The sequence below is a fragment of the Felis catus genome, chromosome X, assembly GCF_018350175.1.
Source record: "Felis catus isolate Fca126 chromosome X, F.catus_Fca126_mat1.0, whole genome shotgun sequence".
Taxonomy (NCBI): domain Eukaryota; kingdom Metazoa; phylum Chordata; class Mammalia; order Carnivora; family Felidae; genus Felis; species Felis catus.
The window spans coordinates 76,596,381-76,610,311 of record NC_058386.1 but is presented as its reverse complement, the minus strand read 5'-3'; the positions used below and the strand labels follow the sequence as shown (position 1 = coordinate 76,610,311).

General features: G+C 37.8%; 1 protein-coding gene and 1 non-coding gene across 6 annotated transcripts in view; one reads left to right on the top strand and one right to left on the bottom strand.

Annotated features, from left to right (window-relative positions):
* DIAPH2 (diaphanous related formin 2) overlaps positions 1–13,931 on the bottom strand; it is a 1,008,663-nt gene that overhangs the window by 580,989 nt on the left and 413,743 nt on the right. For all 5 annotated transcript variants that reach the window (XM_023249470.2, XM_019824053.3, XM_023249471.2 and 2 more), the window contains 2 exons: positions 5,319–5,420; positions 3,411–3,505 (listed from right to left, as the gene is read on the bottom strand). In XM_023249470.2, coding sequence (XP_023105238.1) covers positions 3,411–3,505; positions 5,319–5,420 — 197 coding nt within the window. The remainder of the gene's footprint in view (positions 1–3,410; positions 3,506–5,318; positions 5,421–13,931) is intronic.
* On the top strand, positions 13,357–13,494 carry LOC111558899. Its single transcript, XR_002740010.1, has one exon. It is a non-coding gene; the product is annotated as a U4 spliceosomal RNA (small nuclear RNA).

Below are 13,931 nucleotides of genomic sequence, written 5' to 3'. Positions count from 1 at the left end.
TGATACATATTTAATGCTATGCATTATCCACGTGCTGCATGGTAATTAGACACAAATTGTAAACAGCTCCTGTGAGCGGCAAATTGATGTTACTTTTGCATCACTGGAGCAAACGTTTTTGGGATAGGAGAGAGAAAGAAGCAGTAGTGATTCTAGTCTCTTCTCTTGCCTGAGGAAAGCAGTTTCCTTTGGGTTCTGGGAAATCAAATAATTGTTTCAATCCAGGACTTTCCTCCTTACCAAAAGATACTCAGATGTTTGATTCGTTTGGATAAACATAATACTAATTTTAGTAACTCACATGAGTCACTTATCATTTGTGCCTCATACCCAAGTGGCACAATTCCAATCATATGCACTACTAAATTACATGTTAAGTGGTTTTCTACTGCAAGAAGAAGTAAGAAAATGATTTTTCATTAAGGAGAGTAAGGAATGATAAGATATTTTAGAGTATCTGGCATTGAGAAGGAAAGCAATCTGGCTTGAAAAAAGTCCTCAGTGGGAAGCTTTCAACAAAAAGGTGGCACAAAAATGGTTGGGCAAAGGATGCAGGGGGTAAACACATGACTATATATATATATATATATATATATATATATATATATATATAAAGAGCTAAAGGCTTAGAAAAGGCAATGAAAAGTCTGGAAAAAAAGGAAGAAATGAGACAGGCTCGGGTCAACCCATTCACAGGGAACAGGAAATAACATGGACACATCAGGTATAACATGCACAAAAGGAGCCTGGGAAGATCTACTCTTTATGATTCTCCATCACTCACCTTCCCAGAGTTTAATCCAAGATTTAGCATAATAATGCAATTTCACAAGCAGTTGCTTTGACTGCAGAGTGGATAAAATTAAACCAGCAAATTCAAGAATGTAGACACAATTTAATGACATCTCCAAACTGTAAGCAATATGTTTCTCCCAACTGGACCAGGCTTATCCAATTTAAAGAGAAACAAATAGGTATTGTTTATGCTACAAAATAAAGTGAAACAAAAAAAATAATAAAATAAAGATAATAAAATTCTAGATATACATTTTAAAAGCTTGTTGAATATTAGAGGGACATTCATAAGTGAGAATCTTTCTCTGGTTCTTACATTCCCTAAAGAGTTCAAAACATGACTTAAAAAATAATCAATGTTTTGAATTTTGCTGGCAAATAGATGCCACAGTAGCATTCTGCATAATTACATTCATTTTTTATTTACCAAAGTCTGTGAATGAAAAATTACATACTTTTAATGGGTAAAATAAATGGCTACATTGATTAATTACTCAGAATATGGTTCCATTTTACTATAATTTGATTATAGATAAAAGACTAGAAAGCTTTGGAGTCAGAAATTTATTTGCCTTATTGTGCATTAAAATTAAACTATCCAATTAAGAAAAAAGAGGGAGAACTAAACCCCCTTAGGCTTCACTGTTCGTTCATTCTGACTACTGTGCAAAGAACCAAGGAATTTAGATAGGCAAGACAAATGTGATCAGCTCTCCATTTCTACTTAGAGAACTATGGACTTGATACTTGCACAGAAAACTTTTTTTTTTTTGACTGTTCCACAGGGGGATTACTTATCAAAGGATATCTCTTACTAAGATTAACATAAGCATGTCATGATAGTAAAGAACCTACATAAACTCATTAAACCTTAATTTTAATTTTTTTTAACATTTATTTATTTTTGAGAGACAAAGAGAGACAAAGTGCAAGCAGGAGAGGGGCAGAGAGGGAGACACAAATCAAAACAAGGCTCCAGGCTCTGAGCTATCAGCACAGAGCCAGATGCATGGCTCAAACCCATAAACCTTGAGATCATGCCTTAAGCCGAAGTTGGTCATTTAACTGAGCAATTTAGGCACCCCTCATTAAACCTTAGTCTTATACAGGGGCACCTGGGTGGCTCAGTTGGTTGGACGTCTGACTTCTGCTCAGGTCATGATCTCACTGCTCATGGGTTCAAGCCCCACGTAGGGCTCTGTGCTGACAGCTCAGAGCCTGGAGCCTGCTTTGGATTCTGTGTCTCCCCCCTCTCTCTGCCCCTCCCATGCTCGTGCTCTGTCTCTGTCTGTCAATAATGAATAAATGTTAAAAAAATTAAAAAAAAAACCTTAGTCTTACAGAAAATAGATTTATCTATATTTAAAACGTTTACATGAGGTAATCTGTAATGCAAGTCTATATTACGAAACGGAGGAACTTCCATATAGACATAGCCTGCCGAAATGACAGACACTAGTTCTTTGAGATTTAGAGACAGTCTGAGGGGGGCAAAACTCTCACAGCACAAACTTTTCAGTCTTTTTAAAATCAAGGCAAACTTTATGGCTTAAAAACAAACAACAACAATAAGAAAAAAACTACAATGAGTATGCCCTTACTTGTAAAATCTTCACAGTTCTTCCTTCCAGAAATTAAACCAGACAGGACCAGACATACAAATAATTTTAACAATAGGTTAGTCTTGTATAGTCCTTTATTCTACACTGCACTTTATTTGGTTTAATCCTCAGAATGACCCTGTTTCTCATATGTGAAAACAGAGATTTAGCAAGCTAAAATATTTGCTCATGGAAGGTAGAATAGAATAGAAAGAGTAATAGATTTAGAACCACAAGAGATCTTGTTCAGAATCCCAGCTCTGCTACTCTGCCACTTACCATTTACGTGACATTGAGGAACATCTCAAAGTCTCAGTTTTATTTTCTGTAAAATGAGGATAATAGTATGCACCTCACAGGATTGTTATAGGATTCAATGAGATAAAATATATAAAGTACTTGGCACAATTCCTAGCACATGTTACATGCTTAACAAAGAATAACATTTATCTACTGATCTTAAACAACGTATTTAACCTCTTGACCTCTCCGCTTTTACATCCATAAAATGGTAATAACACTATTTACTTAACAGAGTCATTTTGATGATGAAATATATGCAATTTTATGTACAGTGAATGATAGGCAGAAACAAACCTAGAACTTATATCTTCTATGTTGAATACTTTAAAAAAAATGTTTATTTATTTATTTTGAGAGAGAAAGGGAGAGAGACAAGAGAGAGAGACAGAGAGACAGAGAGAGAACGTACATGGGGGAGGGCAGAGAGAGAGAGAGAGGAAGAGAGAGAATCCCAAGCAGGCTCCTCAATGTCAGCACAGAGCCCTGGATCTCATGAACCATCAGATCATGACCTGAGCCAAAATCAAGAGTCAGGACACTTAACCAACTGAGCCCCCAGGTGCCCCAGAATACTCTTACTGGCAACAAAGCTAGATACTCTTGATTCTATTACCAAAATATAGAAGAACATTTTCTCACAACTCCATTGAGAAGATAACAATCTAGAAATACCTGTGAAAATGAATCTTAAAAGGAAAATATCCAAGTTACCTGAATTAAGGCTTCACTCAACATGTCTTCATTAACCTCCAGAATGATGTTTTTTATATCTTCATATGGCATACGATATGATCCTAAGAAGATAGCTAAAATAAAAGTAGATTTTCTTAAAAACAGAATAACATCAAAATTTTAAAGACCTAATGAATACCTGATTCCCATTTTCATTGACTCAAAATATGAAATTTCTGTCACTAATATTAATCTATAGATAGGAACAAACAAAATTAGTTACCATTTGATGGCCTACACTACACATCTAGGCAAAATGGCCCACTATTTCAGGCTCTAATGTTACAGGTTGCATATATCCTATATACAAATTATAACTCCTACTAATAACACTGATGACTATATGCATATGCATTTTAGATTGAGCTGGTATGAAATGACTCATGAAAAGCTAGAGATTTTATTTCAAGATGGCCTTTTAATCTGACATAGAATTTAATATGGAGATACTCAGATGCATACAACACGGTACTTCTCAGGAACAACAATAAAGTAACCAAGTACAAAAAAAATCACATCAATCTACTCTGAAATGCTCCCACATAAGAAAAAACTGAAGTGTCTGAATCATCATTGTTACCTGAATTTCTGTTGACAATCGTGTGGTATACTATTAGTAGCTTTAAATGTTGAACCACAATTTCCCTTGTCAACTTTTTCTTAATTGGGTGTATAGTATGTCATACTGGAATAATTCAACAAATTACCCTGAGAAAAGCTTAAACTTATTCAGAAAGCAATTTTCAACAAGGCATTCCACTTTAACTTCCACTAACTGCATATCTGAATGAGAATTCATGCGTTCTTATCACCAGAACATGAATATATTCCTACGAATTGTTTTTTTTTTTTTTTTTCGTGAAAAGGTCTGTATGATTTCATTGGTGCCTAAAGAAAAAAAAATGTCACTGTCTAGGCAAATGATTTCTTAGACATAAACACCAGGTGATATCTCAGTAATTTAAATAAATAATGTTGACAAATACCAACTAGCAATTAAGGTCATTTTTTTAAAGTACTGAACATCCACTTTATAAAGAAAACGTACTCTCAGGTAGGCAATGTACACATTCACAACAGCTATTAGGAGAATGCTTTTCCGACAGCAACATTCATACTCACAGGAAAATGATGACTTGTTTATTTTAATCTGATTCCCCATAGCACAACCCTTAACAAAATAAACTCCCATGGTATTTCTTTCCATAATTAGAAATGCTTGATATGTTGAAATTTCTCGTGCATAGTGTTTGAATATCCTCAGAATATAAACATAGTCTATCATGGTTAAAAAAAAATGCTGAATTAAACACAGAGGAGAGTATATGCCAAAGTTAAACTTAAGGCCTACTTAAATGAAGATGGGTTTAACTGTGATGCTGCTTGAGCAAAAGCATACTTAATAATTGATTTGTTGATGGCTTTAAGGTTCACTAACCAGTTTTAAAGTGCAGCGGTTACCAATTTAACCAGTAACATCACAGTTACTTCAACTATAAAGGCATAGGAATAAAAGGATTTGCCCAATGGGCCCAGTGAATACTCTGAAAATATCACACCCAGGCCTGGGCAGAAAGGGAAAATATAACACTCTTTTTAAGTCTGCTTTCTGTCTCACCCTGTCTTCTAACAGTGTTCAATTATCACTACTTTCCAAAGCTTTATTATTCATAAGTTTCATCTGGTCTATGTAAAGCTAAATTATGATGAGGGTCTCCATTCTGGCTGAATGACAACAAGGCAACTCAAATCATGTTTACACAGAATTTAGTTTCTAGTAGATGCTAAATATACATTTTCAAGGCAGTTACAACTTTGTTTAAATATATTCAACAACTCCTCATCACCACCATCGCTACCACCACCTATACACAAAATATCACATACACAGATTCTGGGCCGTTTTGGGATCCAAAATTCTCAATTCTTTCACTTTCTTCTTTGCAGGCAGGGTCTTCTTTTCTTCTGAAGCTTCTACATTCTTTGGAACTAAAGGAAAAATATTGATTCATAAACAACAATGGCACTAATCCAAATACACAGAATAAATTAGTAAGGCATATTAAGTACATTAATAAAGCTTATGCCAAAAAAAATCAATAAATGTGTTTATTTCATTAGTTCAAAGAAGAGGATAAACATAATAATACAGACCTATTTAAAGGTTTCCCCACAAATTAAATATTAGCACTTAAGCAGAAAAGATAAGCCAAATAGAGCCAAAAATCAATTACTACTTCTTCCCTAATATATAACACTAATTACTCCTTTACCATGTACCTACAGCAGCACTGGAATTAAATACATAGTAAGATCTCCCTAATTTGGACTAATTGAGGAGAAAGGCAGACATGCATTTATACTAAATTATGCTAAAATTTAGACATGTCTTTAATTCAGTGGAACTGATTTGAAGTACCTAAAGTAACTTTAACTGCAAACAGGTTGCCATATAAAAATTCCTGCTGAGATTACTTTGAAGAACAAATATGAACCATTTTCAAGTTGTACAACAACAGCACCATTTGCACACACATAATTAATGAATCTCAAAGACATGGTGTTTGAATAAGTTATCTTTGTCTCCAATATTTTTTTAGTACTATTTGCCTTCTTAGAACAAAATATTTAGTTAGTTTATTCAAAAGGTAACCCTCCAGTTTGGAACAGTTCAAATGACCTGAAACTTAAGAAGCAACAGTGCCAAGGAGTGGCTTTAGCACCCCCCCAGCATAACCTCCATTAGCTCTATCCCAGACAAGCCATCACAAAAACCTAAGTAAAAAAAAAGAAAAAAATGTAGCTATCTGCTACGAAAATGAAGCAAATCCCTAAACGCCTCTTAGACAGGAATTCCACACCTACAATTGTATGCATATTTTGGCAGCTTACCTCTTTTAATAAAAAAAAATAGGGCTGTAGGTAATGGGAGCATTAAAAATACGACAATATATATATATATATATATATATATATATATACATATATATGTATACATATGAGAAAAATAAAATATATTTTCTCAATCAAGTAGTGATATGCTTTTGTCTCTAAACTCACGCTGCTAAACTTCATCATTGATTCACATGGCCATAATAATGCTGTTCATTACTTTTAAAAATATAATTTCATTTTGAGGAAATCATTTTTATCATTTTAATTTATCTGATTTTCACAAAAGAGATCACAAATGAGTTCCTGATTATATTTATAGGAAAAGCAACACAAAACCACAGGATATTTTTGCTAAGCTACGTGTTCATAGATGTTAGCTTCTGGAAAATTTTCTATAAATGTGACAGAATACATAAAATTTTGTAAGTCCATTAACATTCCCTTTGTTTTAATGGTGTAAAATATGAGAAAATTAAATGAACTTCCTAGAAAAATCATATCAAATTAATTACATGAATAAATAAAGTTGTAGCATTTAGTTCTAAGCTTTTTTTTTAATATATGAAATTTATTGTCAATTGGTTAACATACAACACCCAGTGCTCATCCCAAAAGGTGCCCTCCTCAATACCCATCACCCACCCTCCCTTCCCTCCCACCCCCCATCAACCCTTAGTTTGTTCTCAGTTTTTAACAGTCTCTTATGCTTTGGCTCTCTCCCACTCTAACCTCTTTTTTTTTTTTCTTCCCCTCCCCCATGGGTTTCTGTTAAGTTTCTCAGGATCCACATAAGAGTGAAACCATATGGTATCTGTCTTTCTCTGTATGGCTTATTTCACTTAGCATCACACGCTCCAGTTCCATCCACGTTGCTACAAAAGGCCATATTTCATTTTTTCTCATTGCCACGTAGTACTCCATTGTGTATATAAACGACAATTTCTTTAATAATTCATCAGTTGATGGACATTTAGGCTCTTTCCATAATTTGGCTATTGTTGAGAGTGCTGCTATGAACATTGGGGTACAAGTGGCCCTACGCATCAGTACTCCTGTATCCCTTGGATAAATCCCTAGCAGTGCTATGGCTGGGTCATAGGGTAGGTCTATTTTTAATTTTCTGAGGAACCTCCACACTGCTTTCCAGAGCGGCTGCACCAATTTGCATTCCCACCAACAGTGCCAGAGGGTTCCCGTTTCTCCACATCCTCTCCAGCATCTATAGTCTCCTGATTTGTTCATTTTGGCCACTCTGACTGGCATGAGGTGATACCTGAGTGTGGTTTTGATTTGTATTTCCCTGATAAGGAGCGACGTTGAACATCTTTTCATGTGCCTGTTGGCCATACAGATGTCTTCTTTAGAGAAGTGTCTATTCATGTTTTCTGCCCATTTCTTCACTGGGTTGTTTTTCGAGTGTGGAGTTTGGTGAGCTCTTTATAGATTTTGGATACTAGCCCTTTGTCCAATATGTCATTTGCAAATATCTTTTCCCATTCAGTTCATTGCCTTTTAGTTTTGTTGGTTGTTTCCTTTGCTGTGCAGAAGCTTTTTATCTTCATAAGGTCCCAGTAATTCACTTTTGCTTTTAATTCCCTTGCCTTTGGGGATGTGTCGAGTAAGAGATTGCTACGGCTGAGGTCAGAGAGGTCTTTTCCTGCTTTCTCCTCTAAGGTTTTGATGGTTTCCTGTCTCACATTCAGGTCCTTTATCCATTTTGAGTTCATTTGTGTGAATGGTGTGAGAAAGTGGTCTAGTTTCAACCTTCTGCATGTTGCTGTCCAGTTCTCCCAGCACCATTTGTTAAAGAGGCTGTCTTTTTTCCATTGGATGTTCTTTCCTGCTTTGTCAAAGATGAGTTCACCATACGTTCTGGGGTTGGTCTAGTTCTGGGGTTTCTATTCTATTCCATTGGTCTATGTGTCTGTTTTTGTGCCAATACCATGCTGTCTTGATGATTACAGCTTTGGAGTAGAGGCTAAAGTCTGGGATTGTGATGCCTTCTGCTTTGGTCTTCTTCTTCAAAATTACTTTGGCTATTCGGGGCCTTTTGTGGTTCCATATGAATTTTAGGATTGCTTGTTCTAGTTTCGAGAAAAATGCTGGTGCAATTTTGATTGGGATTGCATTGAATGTGTAGATAGCTTTGGGTAGTATTGACATTTTGACAATATTTATTCTTCCAATCCATGAGCAGGGAATGTCTTTCCATTTCTTTAAATCTTCTTCAATTACCTTCATAAGCTTTCTATAGTTTTCAGCATACAGATCTTTTACATCTTTGGTTAGATTTATTCCTAGGTATTTTATGGTTCTTGGTACAATTGTGAATGGGATCAGTTTCTTTATTTCTCTTTCTGTTGCTTCATTGTTAGTGTATAAGAATGCAACTAATTTCTGTACAATGATTTTGTATCCTGCAACTTTGCTGAATTCATGTATCAGTTCTAGCAGACTTGGTGGAGTCTATCGGATTTTCCATGTATAATATCATGTCATCTGCAAAAAGTGAAAGCTTGACTTCATCTTTGCCAATTTTGATGCCTTTGATTGCCTTTTGTTGTCTGATTGCTGATGCTAGAACTTCCAGCACTATGTTAAACAACAGCGGTGAGAGTGGGCATCCCTGTCGTGTTCCTGACCTCAGGGAAAAGGCTCTCAGTTTTTCCCCGTTGAGGATGATGTTAGCTGTGGGCTTTTCATAAATGGCTTTTATGATCTTTAAGTATGTTCCTTCTATCCCGACTTTCTCAAGGGTTTTTATTAAGAAAGGGTGCTGGATTTTGTCAAAGGCCTTTTCTGCATCGATTGACAGGATCATATGGTTCTTCTCTTTTTTTTTGTTAATGTGATGGATCACGTTGATTGATTTGCGAATGTTGAACCAGCCCTGCATCCCAGGAATGAATCCCACTTGGTCATGGTGAATAATTCTTTTTATATGCCATTGAATTCGATTTGCTAGTATCTTATTGAGAATTTTTGCATCCATATTCATCAGGGATATTGGCCGGTAGTTCTCTTTTTTTACTGGGTCTCTGTCTGATTTAGGAATCAAAGTAATACTGGCTTCATAGAATGAGTCTGGAAGTTTTCCTTCCCTTTCTATTTCTTGGAATAGCTTGAGAAGGATCGGTATTATCTCTGCTTTAAAGGTCTGGTAGAACTCCCCTGGGAAGCCATCTGGTCCTGGACTCTTATTTGTTGGGAGATTTTTGATAACCGATTCAACTTCTTCACTGGTTATGGGTCTGTTCAAGCTTTCTATTTCCTCCTGATTGAGTTTTGGAAGAGTGTGGGTGTTCAGGAATTTGTCCATTTCTTCCAGGTTGTCCAATTTGTTGGCATATAATTTTTCAGAGTATTCCCTGATAATTCTTTGTATCTCTGAGGGATTGGTTGTAATAGTTCCATTTTCATTCATGATTTTATCTATTTGGGTCCTCTCCCTTTTCTTTTTGAGAAGCCTGGCTAGTGGTTTGTCTATTTTGTTTATTTTTTCAAAAAACCAACGCTTGGTTTCGTTCATCTGCTCTACAGTTTCTTTAGATTCTATATTGTTTATTTCTGCTATGATCTTTATTATTTCTCTTCGTCTGCTGGGTTTAGGCTGCCTTTGCTGTTCTGCTTCTATTTCCTTTAGGTATGCTGTTAGATTTTGTATTGGGGATTTTTTGTGTTTCTTGAGATAGCCCTGGATTGCAATGTATTTTCCTCTCAGGACTGCCTTCGCTGCGTCCCAAAGCGTTTGGATTCTTGTATTTTCATTTTCATTTTTCTCCATATATTTCTTAATTTCTTCTCTAATGCCTGGTTGACCCATTCATTCTTTAGTAGGTCCATGCTTTTGTAGGTTTTCCAGACTTTTTCCTGTGGTTGATTTCAAGCTTCATAGCATTGTGGTCTGAGAGTATGCATGGTATAATTTCAATTCTTGTAAACTTATGAAGGGCTGTTTTGTGACCCAGTATATGATCTATCTTGGAGAATGTTCCATGTGCACTCGAAAATAAAGTATATTACGTTGCTTTGGGATGCAGAGTTCTAAATATATCTGTCAAGTCCATCTGATTCAATGTATCATTCAGGGCCCTTGTTTCTTTATTGACCGTGTGTCTAGATGATCTATCCATTTCTGTAAGTGGGGTGTTAAAGTCCCCTGCAATTACCACATTCTTATCAATAAGGTTGCTTATGTTTATGAGTAATTGTTTTATATATTTGGGGGCTCCAGTATTCGGCGTATAGACATTTATAATTGTTAGCTCTTCCTGATGAATAGACCCTGTAATTATTATATAATGCCCTTCTTCATCTCTTGTTAGAGCCTTTAATTGAAAGTCTAGTTTGTCTGATATACGTATGGCTACTCCAGTTTTCTTTTGGCTTCCAGTAGCATGATAAATAGTTCTCCATCCCCTCACTCTCAATCTGAAGGTGTCCTCAGGTCTAAAATGAGTCTCTTGTAGACAGCAAATAGATGGGTCTTGTTTTTTTATCCATTCTGATACCCTATGTCTTTTGGTTGGCGCATTTAGTCCATTTACATTCAGTGTTATTATAGAAAGATACGGGTTTAGAGTCATTGTGATGTCTGTATGTTTTATGCTTGTAGTGATGTCTCTGGGACTTTGTCTCACAGGATCCCCCTTAGGATCTCTTGTAGGGCTGGTTTAGTGGTGACAAATTCCTTCAGTTTTTGTTTGTTTGGGAAGACCTTTATCTCTCCTTCTATTCTAAATGACAGACTTGCTGGATAAAGGATTCTCGGCTGCATATTTTTTCTGTTTAGCACACTGAAGATCTCGTGCCAATTCTTTCTAGCCTGCCAAGTTTCAAAAGAGAGATCAGTCACGAGTCTTATAGGTCTCTCTTTTTATGTGAGGGCACGTTTATCCCTTGCTGCATTCAGAATTTTCTCTTTATCCTTGTATTTTGCCAGTTTCACTATGATATGTCGTGCAGAAGATCGATTCAAGTTACGTCTGAAGGGAGTTCTCTGTGCCTCTTGGATTTCAATGCCTTTTTCCTTCCCCAGTTCAGGGAAGTTCTCAGCTATAATTCCTTCAAGTACCCCTTCAGCACCTTTTCCTCTCTCTTCCTCCTCTGGGATACCAATTATGCGTATATTATTTCTTTTTAGTGTATCACTTAGTTCTCTAATTTTCCCCTCATACTCCTGGATTTTTTTATCTCTCTTTCTCTCAGCTTCCTCTTTTTCCATAACTTTATCTTCTAGTTCACCTATTCTCTCCTCTGCCTCTTCATTCCGAGCTGTCGTCGTTTCCATTTTGTTTTGCATCTCGTTTAAAGCGTTTTTCAGCTCCTCCTGACTGTTCCTTAGTCCCTTGATCTCTGTAGCAAGAGATTCTCTGCTGTCCTGTATACTGTTTTCAAGCCCAGCGATTAATTTTATGACTATTATTCTAAATTCACTTTCTGTTATATTATTTAAATCCTTTTTGATCAGCTCATTAGCTGCTGTTATTTCCTGGAGATTCTTCTGAGGGGAATTCTTCTGCTTGGTCATTTTGGATAGTCCCTGGCGTGGTGAGGACCTACAGGGCACTTCCCCTGTGCTGAGGTGTGTAACTGGAGTTGGTGGGCGGGGCCGCAGTCAGACCTGATGTCTGCCCCCAGCCCACCGCTGGGGCCACAGTCAGACTGGTGTGTGCCTTCTCTTCCCCTCTCCTAGGGGCGGGATTCACTGTGGGGTGGCGTGGCCCATCTGGGCTACTTGCACACTGCCAGGCTTGTGATGCTGGGGATCTGGCGTATTAGCTGGGGTGGGTAGGCAAGGTGCACAGGGGCAGGAGGGGCAGGCTTAGCTCGCTTCTCCTTAGGTGATCCACTTCAGGAGGGGCCCTGTGGCAGTGGGAGGGAGTCAGATCAGCTGCCGGAGGTTTGGCTCTGCAGAAGCAGAGTTGGGTGTTTGCGTGGAGTGAGCAATTTCCCAGGCAGGAACTGGTTCCCTTTGGGATTTTCGCTGGGGGATGGGCGGGGGAGATGGCGCTGGCGAGCACCTTTGTTCCCCACCAAACTGAGCTCTGTCGTCCAGGGGCTCAGCAGCTCTCCCTCCCTTTGTCCTCCAGTCGTCCGGCTTTCCGAGCAGAGCTGTTAACTTATGACCTCCCAGACGCTAAGTAGTGCTTGCTGTGGAACACACTCCATCTGGCTCCTCCGCTTTTGCAAGCCAGACTCAGGGGCTCTGCTTGGTCGGCGAGCCGCCCCTCCACCCCGGTTCCCTCCCGCCAGTCTGTGGAGCGCGCACCGCCTCACCACCCTTCCTACCCTCTACCGTGGGCCTCTCGTCTGCGCTTGGCTCAGGAGACTCCGTTCTGCTAATCCTCTGGCGGTTTTCTGGGTTATTTAGGCAGGTGTAGGTGGAATCTAAGTGATCAGCAGGACGCGTGGTGAGCCCAGCGTCCTCCTACGCCACCATCTTCCCTCTCTCCTCGCCAAAATAATTTCTCCAGAGTAATTAACAGGTGTTATCTATCCAAGGAATGGAACAAATAGGAAGTTCAGGTTCTAAGGAGCTGCCTTGATTGTGCCAGTGGCCCCACACTAGCTCTTTATTAATTGCACCACCTGGGATGCTGATAGCGAACTGAGCTTTGGAACATTTCAGGCCTGGCATGGAATGCAGTTTTTACACAAGCTGCCACAGGGCACTGCTCTCCATGTGCTTTCTTTCCTGACCAATCTTCAATTAAGAAGTGTGTTATTCCCTTTCAGCCGGAAAATTCTGTGATTTCTTGTCTTGTGGTTCAGAAATCCGATTTCACAGCTTATCTTCCGTTAGATGAAAGTGTTTACGGTGTGTATGGAGCTGGAGTAAGTTCCCGCGGGTGCCAAAGAGCAGGGGCCTCCTCTCTCCTCTCATTAATTTGCTGATGCCTAACTGCACTGACGCAGCGGTGAGATACCAGGGAGAGAGCTAGTTCTAAGCTTTAACAACATGTTCTATCTAAAGTGATGCAGAGTCTAACAAGACTACACAATTATTACACTTGAAAATCATGATCTCAGCTTTGCGCAGTGGCAGTATCATAGCCAATGAGGTTTATCTGAGGCACAATTATTGCTAATTGAAAATCATGATCTCAGGTAGTTTCTCAAGCTAATTAAATACAATAAAATTATTGCTACTATTGAGAGAAAAATGGCTTTTAATATATGTCTTTAAAAATTATGACTAATGTTCCTCAAAGGATCTAAAAGCACAGTGTCTTTCCTATTGAATAATCAGCATTTTAATTTATTCTAATTTTCAAGCCACTCCCAGGTTAAGATAACTGTATATAAAGAAATGACAATCCAAGGTTCATGCCCTTTGTTAATAAAAACAAAATCTGAATCATATTGAAATTACTTCTTAGAATCATTCAGAAAATTCTACCCAAAGAAACGGTCAAGAAAAGCATCCCAATCTCACAATATGCCTTAAACTCCACTATGAGAGACTAGTTAAACATAAGGATGTAAATGCTGTAGTATAAAGGATATATTAAGATTTTCTGTGAACTAACAGGACTCCTGAGTAAATCAGGCATATGTAATGCTCATTTTGTTCAATGACTTCATATTTTTGTTCTTTTTCAT